Here is a 13267-nt window from a genome sequence, read left to right as displayed (position 1 = left end):
ACACGCACACAGCCAGCTTGGCAGGGATTATTTTGGAAAGAGTATTAAATGCCACCAAAGATGCCAAGATGCATTGCAGTATATGATCAAATCATGATTTTATTGTTCTTCCAACAATAGGGGATGCACTACAATTAACACTGAAATTAAAAACAATAATCTTTCTGAACTGTAACTTTACTGCGCTGTTAAAAATGGCTTTATCTTTATAACACCAACCAGGTGACCAAAACCCTGACGCATATCTGCAGAGTCATAGAATTATTACTGTTGGGGGTATTGTTTCCATCAGCCACCTGCTAAAATATATATTGCTCTCTCCTTCCCTTTACAACATAACCATATGTTCCATCCTCTCTATCCACAGGAGCCAAAACTCCAGCTGCGAGTTATTTTTAGGCTTAGAATCCGCAGTCCATTTATGTAGATGAATATACAGTCTATTGTATAATGGCAAGTACTAAAATTAACCATAGATAATAAAATACTGGTTTTGTTTATCACCACAAAGCAGGTTATATGACTTCACAACTTCCAACAATGACTAACCAAATTCAATTTAAAATGAATATTTCCTCTTAGCAGAGGCTATCAAGAAAAAGTGTCAAATATTGTTCTACTACTATAATTTAATATCATAATAAATAAACACATTTAAAAAAAAAAAAAAAAAAAAAAAAACTAGGATTAAAGCAACATTACATCCCATCTATTCAAACATCTCTTTGTATGAACAGGTGTTGCTGCTGAAAGATAGTTACCTGAAAGCAGCCCAGAAGCCAGTCACAGGCAAGATTCTGAGGTACTAAATTAAAACTACGAACAGTGGAATCACACATATGAAACACACAGGATCAGATATGCATATCTGCAAATAATTATTATTATTAATTAATTAATTTATTTTATTTAGTTGTCTGCAAATATATATTTTTTTTATTATTTTCTCCCAATTTAGAATGTATTTTTATTTTCTCTCAGAATTATTTTTAGGCTCAGCTCACTGCTACCACCCCTGTGCTGACTTGGGAGGGGCGAAGACAAACACACGATGTCCTCTGAAGCGTGTGCCGTTAGCCGCCTGCTTCTTAAAAAACTGCAGGCTCCACATGCTGTCACCTCAGAGCTACAGCGTTGGAGGACAACGCAGCTCTGGGCAGTTACAGGCAAGCTCGCAGGTGGCCGGCCAGACCACAGGATCAAGGACACCCTGGCCGACCTAAGCCCTCCCCAACCCATGCGGCGCTCGGCCAATTGTGTGCCACCCCCTGTGAGCTCCCATCCACAGTCAGCTATGGAATAGCCTGGACAAGCTGGCGACGTCCAGGCCATAGGGTGCATCCTGCACTCCACGCGAACCATCAACTCGGGAGCCCCAATCTGGATATGTCTCAACTAGACTACATTACACACAGGTTTCTTTCCAAAACCAGAAATGAATATATAATAATTTGATATGCAAATTATGCAGTTTTGTTCTAAAGAACTTTGTAATTAAATGTGAATTTAGCATTCAGGGCCCATGTGCATTTATAAGAGCTTTAAAGATTACATATAAACCAGTGAAATTCCTAACTTAATCTTACTGCTTAACATCTTGCTGCAATCCGAAACTTGTTTCATCTCACAAAACACAATACAGGAGCCCTTAAAGGGTTATTTAAAAAACAAAAAGTAACCAGTGTTTGTAGGATCTACTTTAGAAATTATTAAACTAGCCATTTATTGTAAATGCTTCTGTTAAAACAAGGTTATACAATGTCAGTGATTACAAAGTAGAATAATTTTACAAGATTTTATATGGAAAAACTAGTCTTTAATTGGTGGATTGTTTTTTTTGTAAAGATTTTTTAGAATACAGGAAGTTTTAGAAGTTGATTTACTTAACTTCAGCTAAAAAAAGAAAAAGAGCTTTTCGCCTGGATAGTAAACTTGACACACCTGCTACTACTGCATCAAAGCAAATAAAAAAAAAATATAAGGGGTAAGGTCCCATAATAAGCAGTGTACAATTGCAGACAGTCACCAGACACTGACAGAAGACAGAGATACAAAAGAGAAAAATATAGCTCTTTTAATTTGTTTGACTCTGAGACAAACAACATGTACTACTGCAATCTATTGGCATGCATCTACTTCTCTAACCTGGGATCCTCCAGCAATGGGTATGAAGCATGTCAGTAGGTTTCCAATCAATGTCTCCAATGGCACTTTCAGACCCTCTAAGTGTACTGTGTAGATCAGGCCCAGACAGTTCTAAGGAGGACAAATATTAAAGAAAAATAAAAAATATTAATAAAAAACTTTTCTGTTTAATGAAATACTTAGCCTACTATGTAACCTAACCAAGCTATAGACCATTTTAAAATAAAGGCTATGTATTAGAAAAATGTGCATACCCTGAAGACTTCTGTGTGGTCCAGCCGAGATACCAATACCAAGCTCTTTGGAGCAAACATCTGGGCTTGCTGGATAACACCAGAATCCTCATCATCTTCACCAGAGAGGCTCTTCAGGGGCTGAAAAAAAGGTAGCCAGATATCAGTTGGAAATCTGATCATTTTGTAGAGAAAAGCAAGGCTAGTGCATGACTGTAAAGAATGTAATTTACAAATCATTCCAGAAATGTCACTCTTGAAATCGTCTCAGTAGTCACTTTGTAAACACAGCCAAAACAATTGGATGCAAACAGGCAAAAGCAACAAAGATTCTACATCAGCCAAGTAGCAAGGCTGGGCATGCTTGAAATCAACACTTTCCGATCATATGTTGACTCTTCTCAGGCCATTTGGTACTTGATTTGAAAACATCCAAGACAATATGTCTACCACCTAGACATATTGTTATTACATATTTTAGAATACAGACTGTTAAGCTTTAAAAACCACATTTATATACCTGTGAGTCTTCTAATGCTTCCCAGAAAGTGAAACAGGCACAGTAATGGCGCTCAGAGTTAATATCGGTCAGAACTGCTACAAAAAAAGTTGGTGGTTGCCTCTCGGTGAACAGCTGCCATCCGCTGGGCTGACAAAACTAAAAGAATAGAAAAATGTAAAAGTGCAGAAAATTACAGTGATGAAGGGTTTGTTCAGGGCAGTATGAAATATTTGACAAATGCACTACACTAATGCAGTAAATCCTAACATGGTCTTCTTTTATTAAATATGATCCTCTGTGTGCATCAGAGTTGTTTGGAGTCAACTTTTTGCCCAGAATGGGAATTCAGATTGTAGCTATTGTCAAGAATCTAAATAAATAGCAACCCTTAGTTTATAATAAACCATGCATCTCCATTGAAACTCAGAGTTGTGTGTTTACTCACCAGTTCAATTCCCTGGGGAAAAGGGTTATCCTCCCAGTCTTTCTCAGGAAAGCGCTGGAGAATCCGGCCTTGACCATCACTACTCCCTGCAGAAAACAAACAAACAAAAAAAGAATATCAGAGTAGTGGAAGAAACAAACTAGGCGTTACGTTTGGTAATACCACCACGTTGTTGTCTGGTCTGCCACTCAGATACTAAAAGGGTAAGAAATTGCCTGCACCTTTCAAAAAGGCATGACACATACAGAACCCAATGGGGTCTATTTTAACACCTTTGTAGCTTCCATCAGCTATGTTCAGTTCGCTTAGTGGTCTATGGGTAGCGGCCATATTCGATTTCCAGCATCCCTTCTAAGCTGTGTAACTAAACTGCACCAAACTTAGTACAGACATAGTCAAGCCCTTTGCAAACTTGCCAGAACTATAGATTCAATAATGAATATTAAATTGTGAAACAAAATCCCTTTAGTTTACCCCAGGGTTCCTAAGGTATCAGAATTTATAAAAAATAATAAATCTATCATTGAAAATATTTTGTTAAGATGAAAATTCTGGCAAGGGTTTGGAAATTATTTTGAGTTTATGAGTTTTTGACAGCACTTTAAAACACTGGTAAAAATGATTATAACATGCTTGGATGTGGGGTGACATCTATGACAAAAATGTGTGTCTTAACAGATTAATGAGCTAAGCACCAACATTTCTCTCTACAGCAGGGCGCGACATAACTGACGGCACCAGCGGCAATTGACGCAGTGCCAAAAACTGCTTGCCGCAATGCCTCTCAAAAACTTACAGCAGGGCTCCGGAGTGGTGCACCCAGTAACGGCGCATTTAAATGCATGAAACTCTGAGGCACTGACATAACAAAATGTGAAAAAAGTTCAAGTGGGTGTAGACTTTCTATAGACACTGTATGTAATATTTAAAGCTCTTATAAATACGCATGGACCCTGAATGCTAAATTCACATTTAATTTCAAAGTTCTTTAGAACAAAATTGTGATTTGCATATCAAATTATTATTTATTATATTCATTTCTGGTTTTGGAAAGAAACATGTGTGTAATGTAGTCTAGTTAAGACATATCCAGATTGGGGCTACCAAATTGCGCATCCGGTAAAGGCAGTCCGCATGGAGTGCAGGATGCGCCCTATAGCCTGGAGATTGCAGGTTAGAATCCATGTCATTGCCGTCTATGACCGGGGGTTCCTAGGGGGCGGACACGAGGATGGTACAATCACTTAACGGGGTAAAAGGGGTATTTGTATGGAAGAACGGGAAGTGCACAAAGTAGTTCACGTGCAGCTGTACTGAGATATCAATTGAATGCTTGATTAGCAATCCAATCTCGGCAGAGCTGCATAAAAGGGCGAATGCTTCACTCACTCTGGGTTGAGTGTTCAAGAGTGGAGAACAGGAGAGGAGAAAAAAAAAAATGTGAACAATTGCTATCCATGCTGACCTAGATCAGCACGATACATCTTGTTTGTTTAGTGTTCGTCTACTCTCTGTCTATTTATTTCAGCCAAAGTGCCGTTTGTTGTGTGTATAGTGTTTTTCGTTTGTTTAACCTTTTTATTTTGTTCATTTATTAAACCGCGCAAGCAGTGCTTTCATTTCACTCGCAGTGCTGTGTGTTTCTTCCGGGTCTGACGTCACCGCTCGGGCCAGCCTGCCACAGTAAGCTACTTAAAATAAATAAATAAATTTGTTTAGAAAAAAAAAGAGAGACAGATACAGATAGATAGCTACACACACACACACACACACACACACACACACACACACACTTGCAAAAGTATTCACACCCCTGACCAATTCTCTCATATTACTGAATTACAAATGGTACATTGAAATATCATTCTGTTCGATATTTTTTTTTAAAACACTTGTTTTACACATGTTGGAAAATATTTAAGAAAAATAAAAAACTGAAATATCTTGCTTGCATAAGTATTCAACCCCCACACATTAATATTTGGTAGAGCCACCTTTTGCTGCAATAACAGCTTTAAGTCTTTTGGGGTAGGTACGTACTAGCTTTGCACACAGTGTTGGAGTGATTTTGGCCCATTCTTCTTGGCAGATTTGCTCCAGGTTGTTCAGGTTGGTTGGACGACGCTTGTGGACCACAATTTTCAAATAGTGCCACAGATTCTCAATGGGACTGAGATCAGGACTTTGACTGGGCCACTGTAGGATATTCACCTTTTTGTTCTTGAGTCACTCCAATGTTGCTTTGGCCTTGTGCTTGGGATCATTGTCCTGCTGAAAGGTGAATTTCCTCCCAAGCTTCAGTTTTTTAGCAGACTGAAGCAGATTCTATTGCAGTATTTTCCTGTATTTTGCTCCATCCATTCTTCTTTCAATTGTAACAAGATGCCCAGTCCCTGCTAATGAGAAGCATCCCCACAGCATGATGCTGCCACCACCATACTAAACTGTAGGGATGGTGTGTCTTGAGGCATGGGTAGTGTTAGGTTTGCGCCACACACAGCGCTTTGAGTTTTGGCCAAAAAGCTCCATCTTGGTCTCATCTGACCACAAAACCTTTTCCCACATCGCAGCTGGGTCACTCTCATGCTTTCTGGTAAACTCCAGATGTGCTTTCAGATGGTACTTTTTGAGTAACTGCTTCTTTCTTGCCACCCTCCCATACAGGCCAGTGTTATGCAGAGCTCTTGATATGGTTGACTTGTCCACCATTTCTCCATTCCCAGCCACTGAACTCTGTAGCTCCTTCAAAGTGTTTATTGGCCTCTCTGTGGCTTCTCTCACAAGTCTCCTTCTTGTTTGAGCGCTGAGTTTTGAGGGACGGCCTTTTCTTGGCAGTGCCTGGGTGGTGTGATGCAGCTTCCACTTCCTGATTATTGATCCAGCTGTGCTCACTGGGATATCCAAACACTTGGATATTATTTTGTACCCTTTCCCTAATCTATGCATTTGTATTACTTTCTCTCTAACTTCTGTAGAATGCTCTTTGGTCTTCATTTTCCTCGTTATGGCAATTTCTTTCATCGGTGCAAACTGGGAGCTTCACAGCACAGGTGTTGAATACTTGCAAGATATTTCAGTTTTTTATTTTTCTTAAAAATATTTCCCAACATAAAACCAATGTTACCTTACAATAACTGATTCTGAGTTTCAGTGTTTAAAACTACAATATCAAACAGAACAAAATTTCAATGTACCATTTGTAATTCGGTAATATGAGAGAATTGGTCAGGGGTCTGAATATTTTTGCAAGGCACTGTATATAAAAGGAAGCAGTGTGGTCCAGTGGTTAAAGTCCAGGGCTTGTAACCAAAAGATCACCTGTTCAAATCCCACTTCTGCCTCTGACTGACTCACTTCTAAGCATGCAACACTGATGACAAAAATACCCAATACATTTGATATACATGCAGTCACGTGGGATGCTGACTTTCAATCCACACCCACAATAGTGCTTTGGTGCCAGCATACCATTTCACACAGGAGCTGAGACAGTTGAGTGTCGGCTCTGAATCAACCTCGTGATTCAGAGATGGCATAAGACATGACGGCTTTGTGACGGTATAGGCAACTCACACAGACCAAAATGCCACATCAGTGCCGGTTCTGAGCCGTCATAACTCGTCTGTGTGAAAGGAGTATTATTTGTGTTTGTTTGAATTAAAATGTTATCAACATAATTGGCTCTCCATATTTCTTTTTTGTTGTTTTATGAAGGAGTATGAAATCGCCTTGGTGCCCTAGGGTTGCATTTATGTTTTGCCTTTGCCCCCTAGAACTGCTTTGGTGCCCCTAAGTCTTCACGCCCAATGAAGGCAACATTGCCTGGCCCCTCACGACCTTAACTTCATGCCCATGAATTTAAGACCTTTTGGCACTAGAGTACCAGGCATAAATCAAATTATATAAAAGCATTCCGGATTCTTGAATGTCTCTTCTAATGGGTACAGTGGTCAGTTTCCTCTCACAAAAATGGCTACGATGGCTGTGCCAGATTGTATTTTTAAAAATAAATAAAACAGAGATGCGAATGTCTTTGTAACTATCATCCAAGCTTGATGATGACAAGACCAATGGGTCAGTTACATTTTTTTTTTTTTTTGTTGGAAAGACATGAAAAAGTTTTAAAAAATACAAAAACAACATTAAAGTGTCTTGGAAACCCCCAACCCACACAGAAATGGCAGCCCATTTGAGGTTTGGTGGAGGCCCCTCTGAGTTTCCTTATCAGTGTATTACATTTAAAAAAAAATATTAATTAGATCTGCCACATTGGCACTTGTGCAGCCAGCTTCTGTGTTGTTGTTGCTGGAGTGATTCTCACACCACACACAGACTGTCAGTGGTTGTTAGGCAACAGTTCCAAGACACGCAGCCAAAGTCACGTGGAAGTACGTAATCAATGCTTATGCAGTAACTGTATGCTAAGTGCCGAGCCAGCGGAACGACAGAGGTGAAGCTGACCAAATTAAATAAATTGTTTGTTTTAATTTAAGAGAAATGTTTTTTTTTTTTCCTTGATTGGAGCAAAATGTAATAACTGCATGTAATGTTAAATGGGAACAGATTAACCCTCATTTGTGTGTTATGGCTGCTTTTGGTGCAAATCCACTAGTTTTTTTTTCTTTGAGAAACACAGAAGTAATGGGCAGCTAGGAAATGTAAATGAAACCCATTTAAACAGTTATTTATCTTTGCTGTTGCAGATACACACTGTTTGAATTCTGTGTTGTTTTACATAGTGAATTCTGTGTTGTTTAAGATTGTTGACTGAAAAGACAATAGCAGCGGTACAGCAGTAATTTTATAAACTTTGTTTAAAGAGTTCCGTTTTTTGAAGTAAACACAGTATAATTGTACTCTATGTTTTGCCCAGTGTGTTTCTGTAAGTTTGTTGGTATTGCGCAGGTATTACAACCTGACAATTGAGTTAACAATTGTTCAGTTTTGATGGTGGCAGCCCAGAAGTCGTTTTGTGGGCCGCCATAGCGGCCCCAGGTTACGTTGAGGTTGCCGACGCCTGATTCATGTATGTAACCTGCAAACCTCTACATATACAGTAAGCATGTGTATTAGCAACCAGCTCTCCACATAAGGTTTTGGGTCATTGAGCAATTTACTCTCCAATTTAAACACTATGGGGCTGATGTAAGGATATGTGCAAAGTGATTTGCAGCTGCAAAACACCCATGCTGCGCCTAAAATCACTGTTTTGCACGCGCAAACCGTGTTTAGCTGCCGTAAAGTGGGACTTTTGCGGCCACTAAAAATGTTGTGAATGTAAAGACCTGCCGTTCTGCACATGCTTTAAATTCCTTGTTGATCGCCTTGCTTTAGCAATATAAAGCATCTTATACATATTTAGGCCTACCTAAGTCACTTTAATCTATTGTTAGATGTTGCCAGTTTCTATAAGTAGACAGCATCTCAATGGTTTACAAGATATTACTTGTTAAAAGTGGCAGTAGGCTTACAAACACTTATAGGGATGCTAAATAACCCCAATAGAGACACTGAATAAGACAGCTAGAATTACTTGAGTGTTTTATGTTGTTTCTGTTAAGGCTGGTTTGTAGAATCAGTTTCCCCATGCAGAGGATCTTTAGTGATGAAATGCAAGGATGGCATCTGAGGGGGTATAATGCCATAATCAAAATAATGTCATCAGCTGCAAGTTGGTTTACCAGCTACTGTATAAAAGCTACCAGATTTTATGGAGTTGTAGTTGCCTTCATAATACTGATTCATCACGAGGTACATAGAACAAATCCAACCAACCTACCTAAAGACACTGTATGATTACTAAGCCTGCCTGACCCATGGATCACAACATAATTAATTCTTAACTGGATATAACCCTTTGCGGTCCTAAGGTCCGACGTTAAAATTTTCCCTTTCCAGTCCGATGTCGGACCCTGTCCAACATCATCAAAAAGATGTAAAGCACAGGTCTCTAGTCGTTTTTTCTCCAGAAAAAGCCAAGAAAACTTTTCAATGGCCGAGTGAGAACGATAGGAACCGAATGAAACCAAAAAAAAGGGGGGCGTATCACCCCATCCACTACAGAGATAACACAGACATAACAAAGGAGGTAGCTGCTTCTGCATCCAGCGCTCAAAGAATATCACTGACATTTGCAGAGCTTTTTGAGATGTTATAGTAATAAAATAATGACTTGGACCACATTATTGAGGAGTTTGGTGATAAAACCAGTGATCAGGAGAGGACTTAACAGTATGCACGTCTATAAAGAGGAATGTGAAAAACACAGTGAACAAGGGGTGGGGCTTGGCTGTAGATACTGTACTGAGTGTCCTTTTTCGATTCAATGCCTTTTAAACCTGTTTTACTTTGTGAAAATTTAAACAGTGTGTGTAAAATAAACAGCGCGCATGAAAACAAACTGGACCTGACGCGCCTGTCAAGCGCTGCATAAATGGACTGCAAAGGGTTAAAAGTTGTAGCTTCAGCTACAGTAGCAAACACGTTAGTACGGGAATGTGTATTTTCAAAACTGAAGTGACCAAAGCTGACTTGTTTTTTTGTAGATGTTGAGCTTCCTCCTTTCTCTTAAAATCTTAATGCAGCTAATTTATATTCATAGCTCTCCAAATTATGAAAAGGATGACAACACATTTAAAACAGGACATAATGTAGCAGAAAAAACAAACATTAGGTTGGAATGTGTGTCCAAAGATAAAAATTTAAAACTAAGGCCCTATACACACTATGGATTATAAAACACACTAATGAGTTGAACCGTTTTAAAATGGCTTAATACTATCAGACTACAGTGACTTTAGAACCTTACTTGAGGTAGTCTTGAGGTTCTAATTAAATAACGTGGTCTGCCTGTAGTATGGACATTGTAATACATGCTTAACAACCAATAGCTAAGAACTCTGTTACACTTTATTACTACAGTAGTCTGATGCCAGTACCTAACATGCAGATGAACAGTAATCAGTAGAAAATACACAAACAGAGGTTATGCATACACACAGGATATATTCATACAACAGTTACATTAATAAAAGTTTCCTATCACAAAAAAAAAAGTACACTGTGTACATAACAGTATATCATTATACTTCCTATTGTAAGCCACCAGGTTGAATACAACATTTGTTTTCAATTAAGCGGGAGAGATACAGGAACCAACCGCAATTTGAAAGTATGTAGTAGATTGGAGAACAGACATCTGCGTTTTAGAAATGTATGGCTGTATTTTAATACATTTCGAGCATAAATAAATATAGGATTCTGCATAAATTCCTGTGCTTCTCTGTTGTCTTTATGGGTTTTTACCAAGATTGCACAGCAGCGCAAAAATACAAATACAGTGCATGAGAGATACTGTAGTAGAATATCAAATCCCACAGTGCACTGTAACTGAACAAGACAAAACAAGCATGGATTGTTTAAGCCAGGCTAAACTAAAATGATAAAGCAGTGTGTATGCTTTGAGCTGGACTACCTAAACCACTTTGCAATGCAGTTCTTGTGACAAACTATACTCTGCATCAGTCTTAGTGGACCAGTGGTTAAAGAAAGTGGCTTGTTACCAGGTTCTGGGTTCAATCCAGGCTCAGCCACTGACTCACTGTTTGAGTAAGTTTCGCGGCACTTAAAATATCCAGCACTACTTTTATTTATTTATCGATTTTAACCAGAACTGCTCAGAATACGGGTCATAGTGCTTTCGTCACTGACACCCACTTTCTTTACTGATTGTTGTAGTGTTTCAGGCATTTTAAATTGGGCGGTGCAGTTTTTCCCACACTGAAAGTTGTAGATATGCAGGAGCAACTTGGAAAATGCACGATTCTTGTAATCCCGCACTGAAATTCAAGCCCTGTAGTCGCTTTGGATAAAAGCAACAGCTAAATGACTCATTAAAAATTTAAAACTTAACAAGTTTCCATTAAGGCACATTCCTAATGCTTATGAACAATGTGGAAGGTTTAATGGGTGTGTCTTGTGTGGTAATGTTGACATAACTTAGAAATAGATTATATGGGTGTACAGTAAATGATTAAAATCGGGAATGCAGTTTAATTACAAATGGTTTGACATCGACACATTTTGGGGACAAATGATCCAAGTACTATTTCAAGTTATCTCATTTCACTTTGTTTCATGCACATTCTTTGGACACAACTTCACAACAAAAAACCCAGTCCGTTTGGTATATAGCGTTGATTTATAATACGATTTCCAAGTCTCCTTGAAAAAAGCCATAAGAACTTGTAGAATTTCCATAAAATCACATGTTTTATGCTAATGGACAAACTAATGAACAAAGTGTTGTGAATATTCCCATACATTAAACCACATAAGGGGTTCCAAGGGTGAAACTTATAAATTGGCTCATCTTTTGTAAGACTGGTGCTTCCTTCCAGAGTGACTTTTACAAACAATCAAACCAGTCAACTAATCAATAAGCCTTATAAAAAGTGATACTTCAAACAGGTGGTGCACAGGGTGTAGAATGTCCAAAATCTTTTGGGTACAGACTATAAACCTTCCGGACACTAAATCTTAGTTAGCATTAGTACTGTCATTTACCAAAAAAAAAATGACATGAAAAATGTTTGTCTAACACACAAACGATTGAATTGAGTACAAGGGTGTGCTGGGAGGGAGTTAACTTCAATGTGCTGTGTAAATGACACCTGTATTTACCAGGTGGTAATGTTGGCTCTTGCTTTATTACTCCAGTATATCTTTAAGGCGTCATGGGAGCTGGTAATAGATTATGCAATAAATAAGGACAACTATAAAGTTTGTTAACAAGCTATGCTGCTCATAGCTAATGTCCTTAAAACTAAAAGTATACTAACTATAATGCACACATCAGATGTTTTTTATGAAAACTATCCACAGCTGATTATGCATCACAAAGGAATCATGTTGTCCTGTCAAACACACACTCAGGAGGTTCGTAAACAATTTGCAAAATGCAGCCAACAACTGCTGTGCGTGCACATCACCCGTAATTCACCTCAGGACACAAGCAGAAGAATCAGCTGTGCCTATGGGCCGATCTCATTTTACACGTGCGCATTTTGCAGGGTTACAGGATTCTGAAGAAATACAGAATTGGTTACAACAACAGCGAAAGCCCAAAACTTTGTGCGGTTTGGGGGTTGTTGGAAATAATCTTCGGCTCCCAACCAAATCCTTCAGCACGTTTTAAATATAAACCGGACGGCTAAACCGTTTACCAGTAACCAAAACAAGTTACACACATCTTTATGGATGCAGGAACATATACCTTTACACAGACAACTCGTGTACACTTTAGGACCTGTTTATATATTCTTGACTGCTTGATCACAGGCTGCTACCCACTTTAAGCTCAAGGACTACATTGTTCCTCCCCCTACTCTGTCACAATATTTTTTTTGGTTTGTTTTTAAATAGCTTAGACATAGTACACAAATTTTCTAAAAAGATAGTATTTATTCCTGCTTTCTATTTTACTGGATATTATTTTCACAGACAGTAACCCCTTCTTCACTGGCTGCAGAACAGATTAATCTAAAACTTTGATCATTACTACCAAGACACAAAAAACAGTAGTTATGTATAAACTAGTACCTTTAATCATCCAATGAAATCAAGCATTGGGTGTCAAATGGTTGCATGATACCTGAAAGGTTTAAGGCAAATGACAACATTTCATATATAAAGTTTGAACACCTTATGATCTTGCCTGAACTACATGTGAAAGTAAAGCAACTTTGTTTCAAAAGCAAATTTAAATGTAACTCATGAGTGAAACAAATCTGTTCCAAGGGTCTATAACAATGTATCTTCATGTTAAAAGAATGACTCATACACCTCCCACAAAGGCAGCCACTCCTGTAGGAATATAATCTCAACATTTCACAGCCTTTGAAAGCACAGTAATAGCAAAATAACTGAAACTTTGATAAAATG

At 38.5% G+C, this 13267-nt stretch overlaps 1 protein-coding gene across 5 annotated transcripts in view; it reads right to left on the bottom strand.

The window, feature by feature from the left end:
• LOC121318165 (myotubularin-related protein 5-like) overlaps positions 1-13267 on the bottom strand; it is a 64799-nt gene that overhangs the window by 38483 nt on the left and 13049 nt on the right. For all 5 annotated transcript variants that reach the window (XM_041254551.1, XM_041254555.1, XM_041254552.1 and 2 more), the window contains exons 2-5: positions 3326-3411; positions 2899-3036; positions 2400-2519; positions 2146-2256 (exon numbers count right to left, since the gene is read on the bottom strand). In XM_041254551.1, coding sequence (XP_041110485.1) covers positions 2146-2256; positions 2400-2519; positions 2899-3036; positions 3326-3411 — 455 coding nt within the window. The remainder of the gene's footprint in view (positions 1-2145; positions 2257-2399; positions 2520-2898; positions 3037-3325; positions 3412-13267) is intronic.

The sequence above is a fragment of the Polyodon spathula genome, chromosome 7, assembly GCF_017654505.1.
Source record: "Polyodon spathula isolate WHYD16114869_AA chromosome 7, ASM1765450v1, whole genome shotgun sequence".
Classification (NCBI taxonomy): Eukaryota; Metazoa; Chordata; class Actinopteri; order Acipenseriformes; family Polyodontidae; genus Polyodon; species Polyodon spathula.
This window is presented reverse-complemented; position numbering and strand designations above follow the sequence as displayed.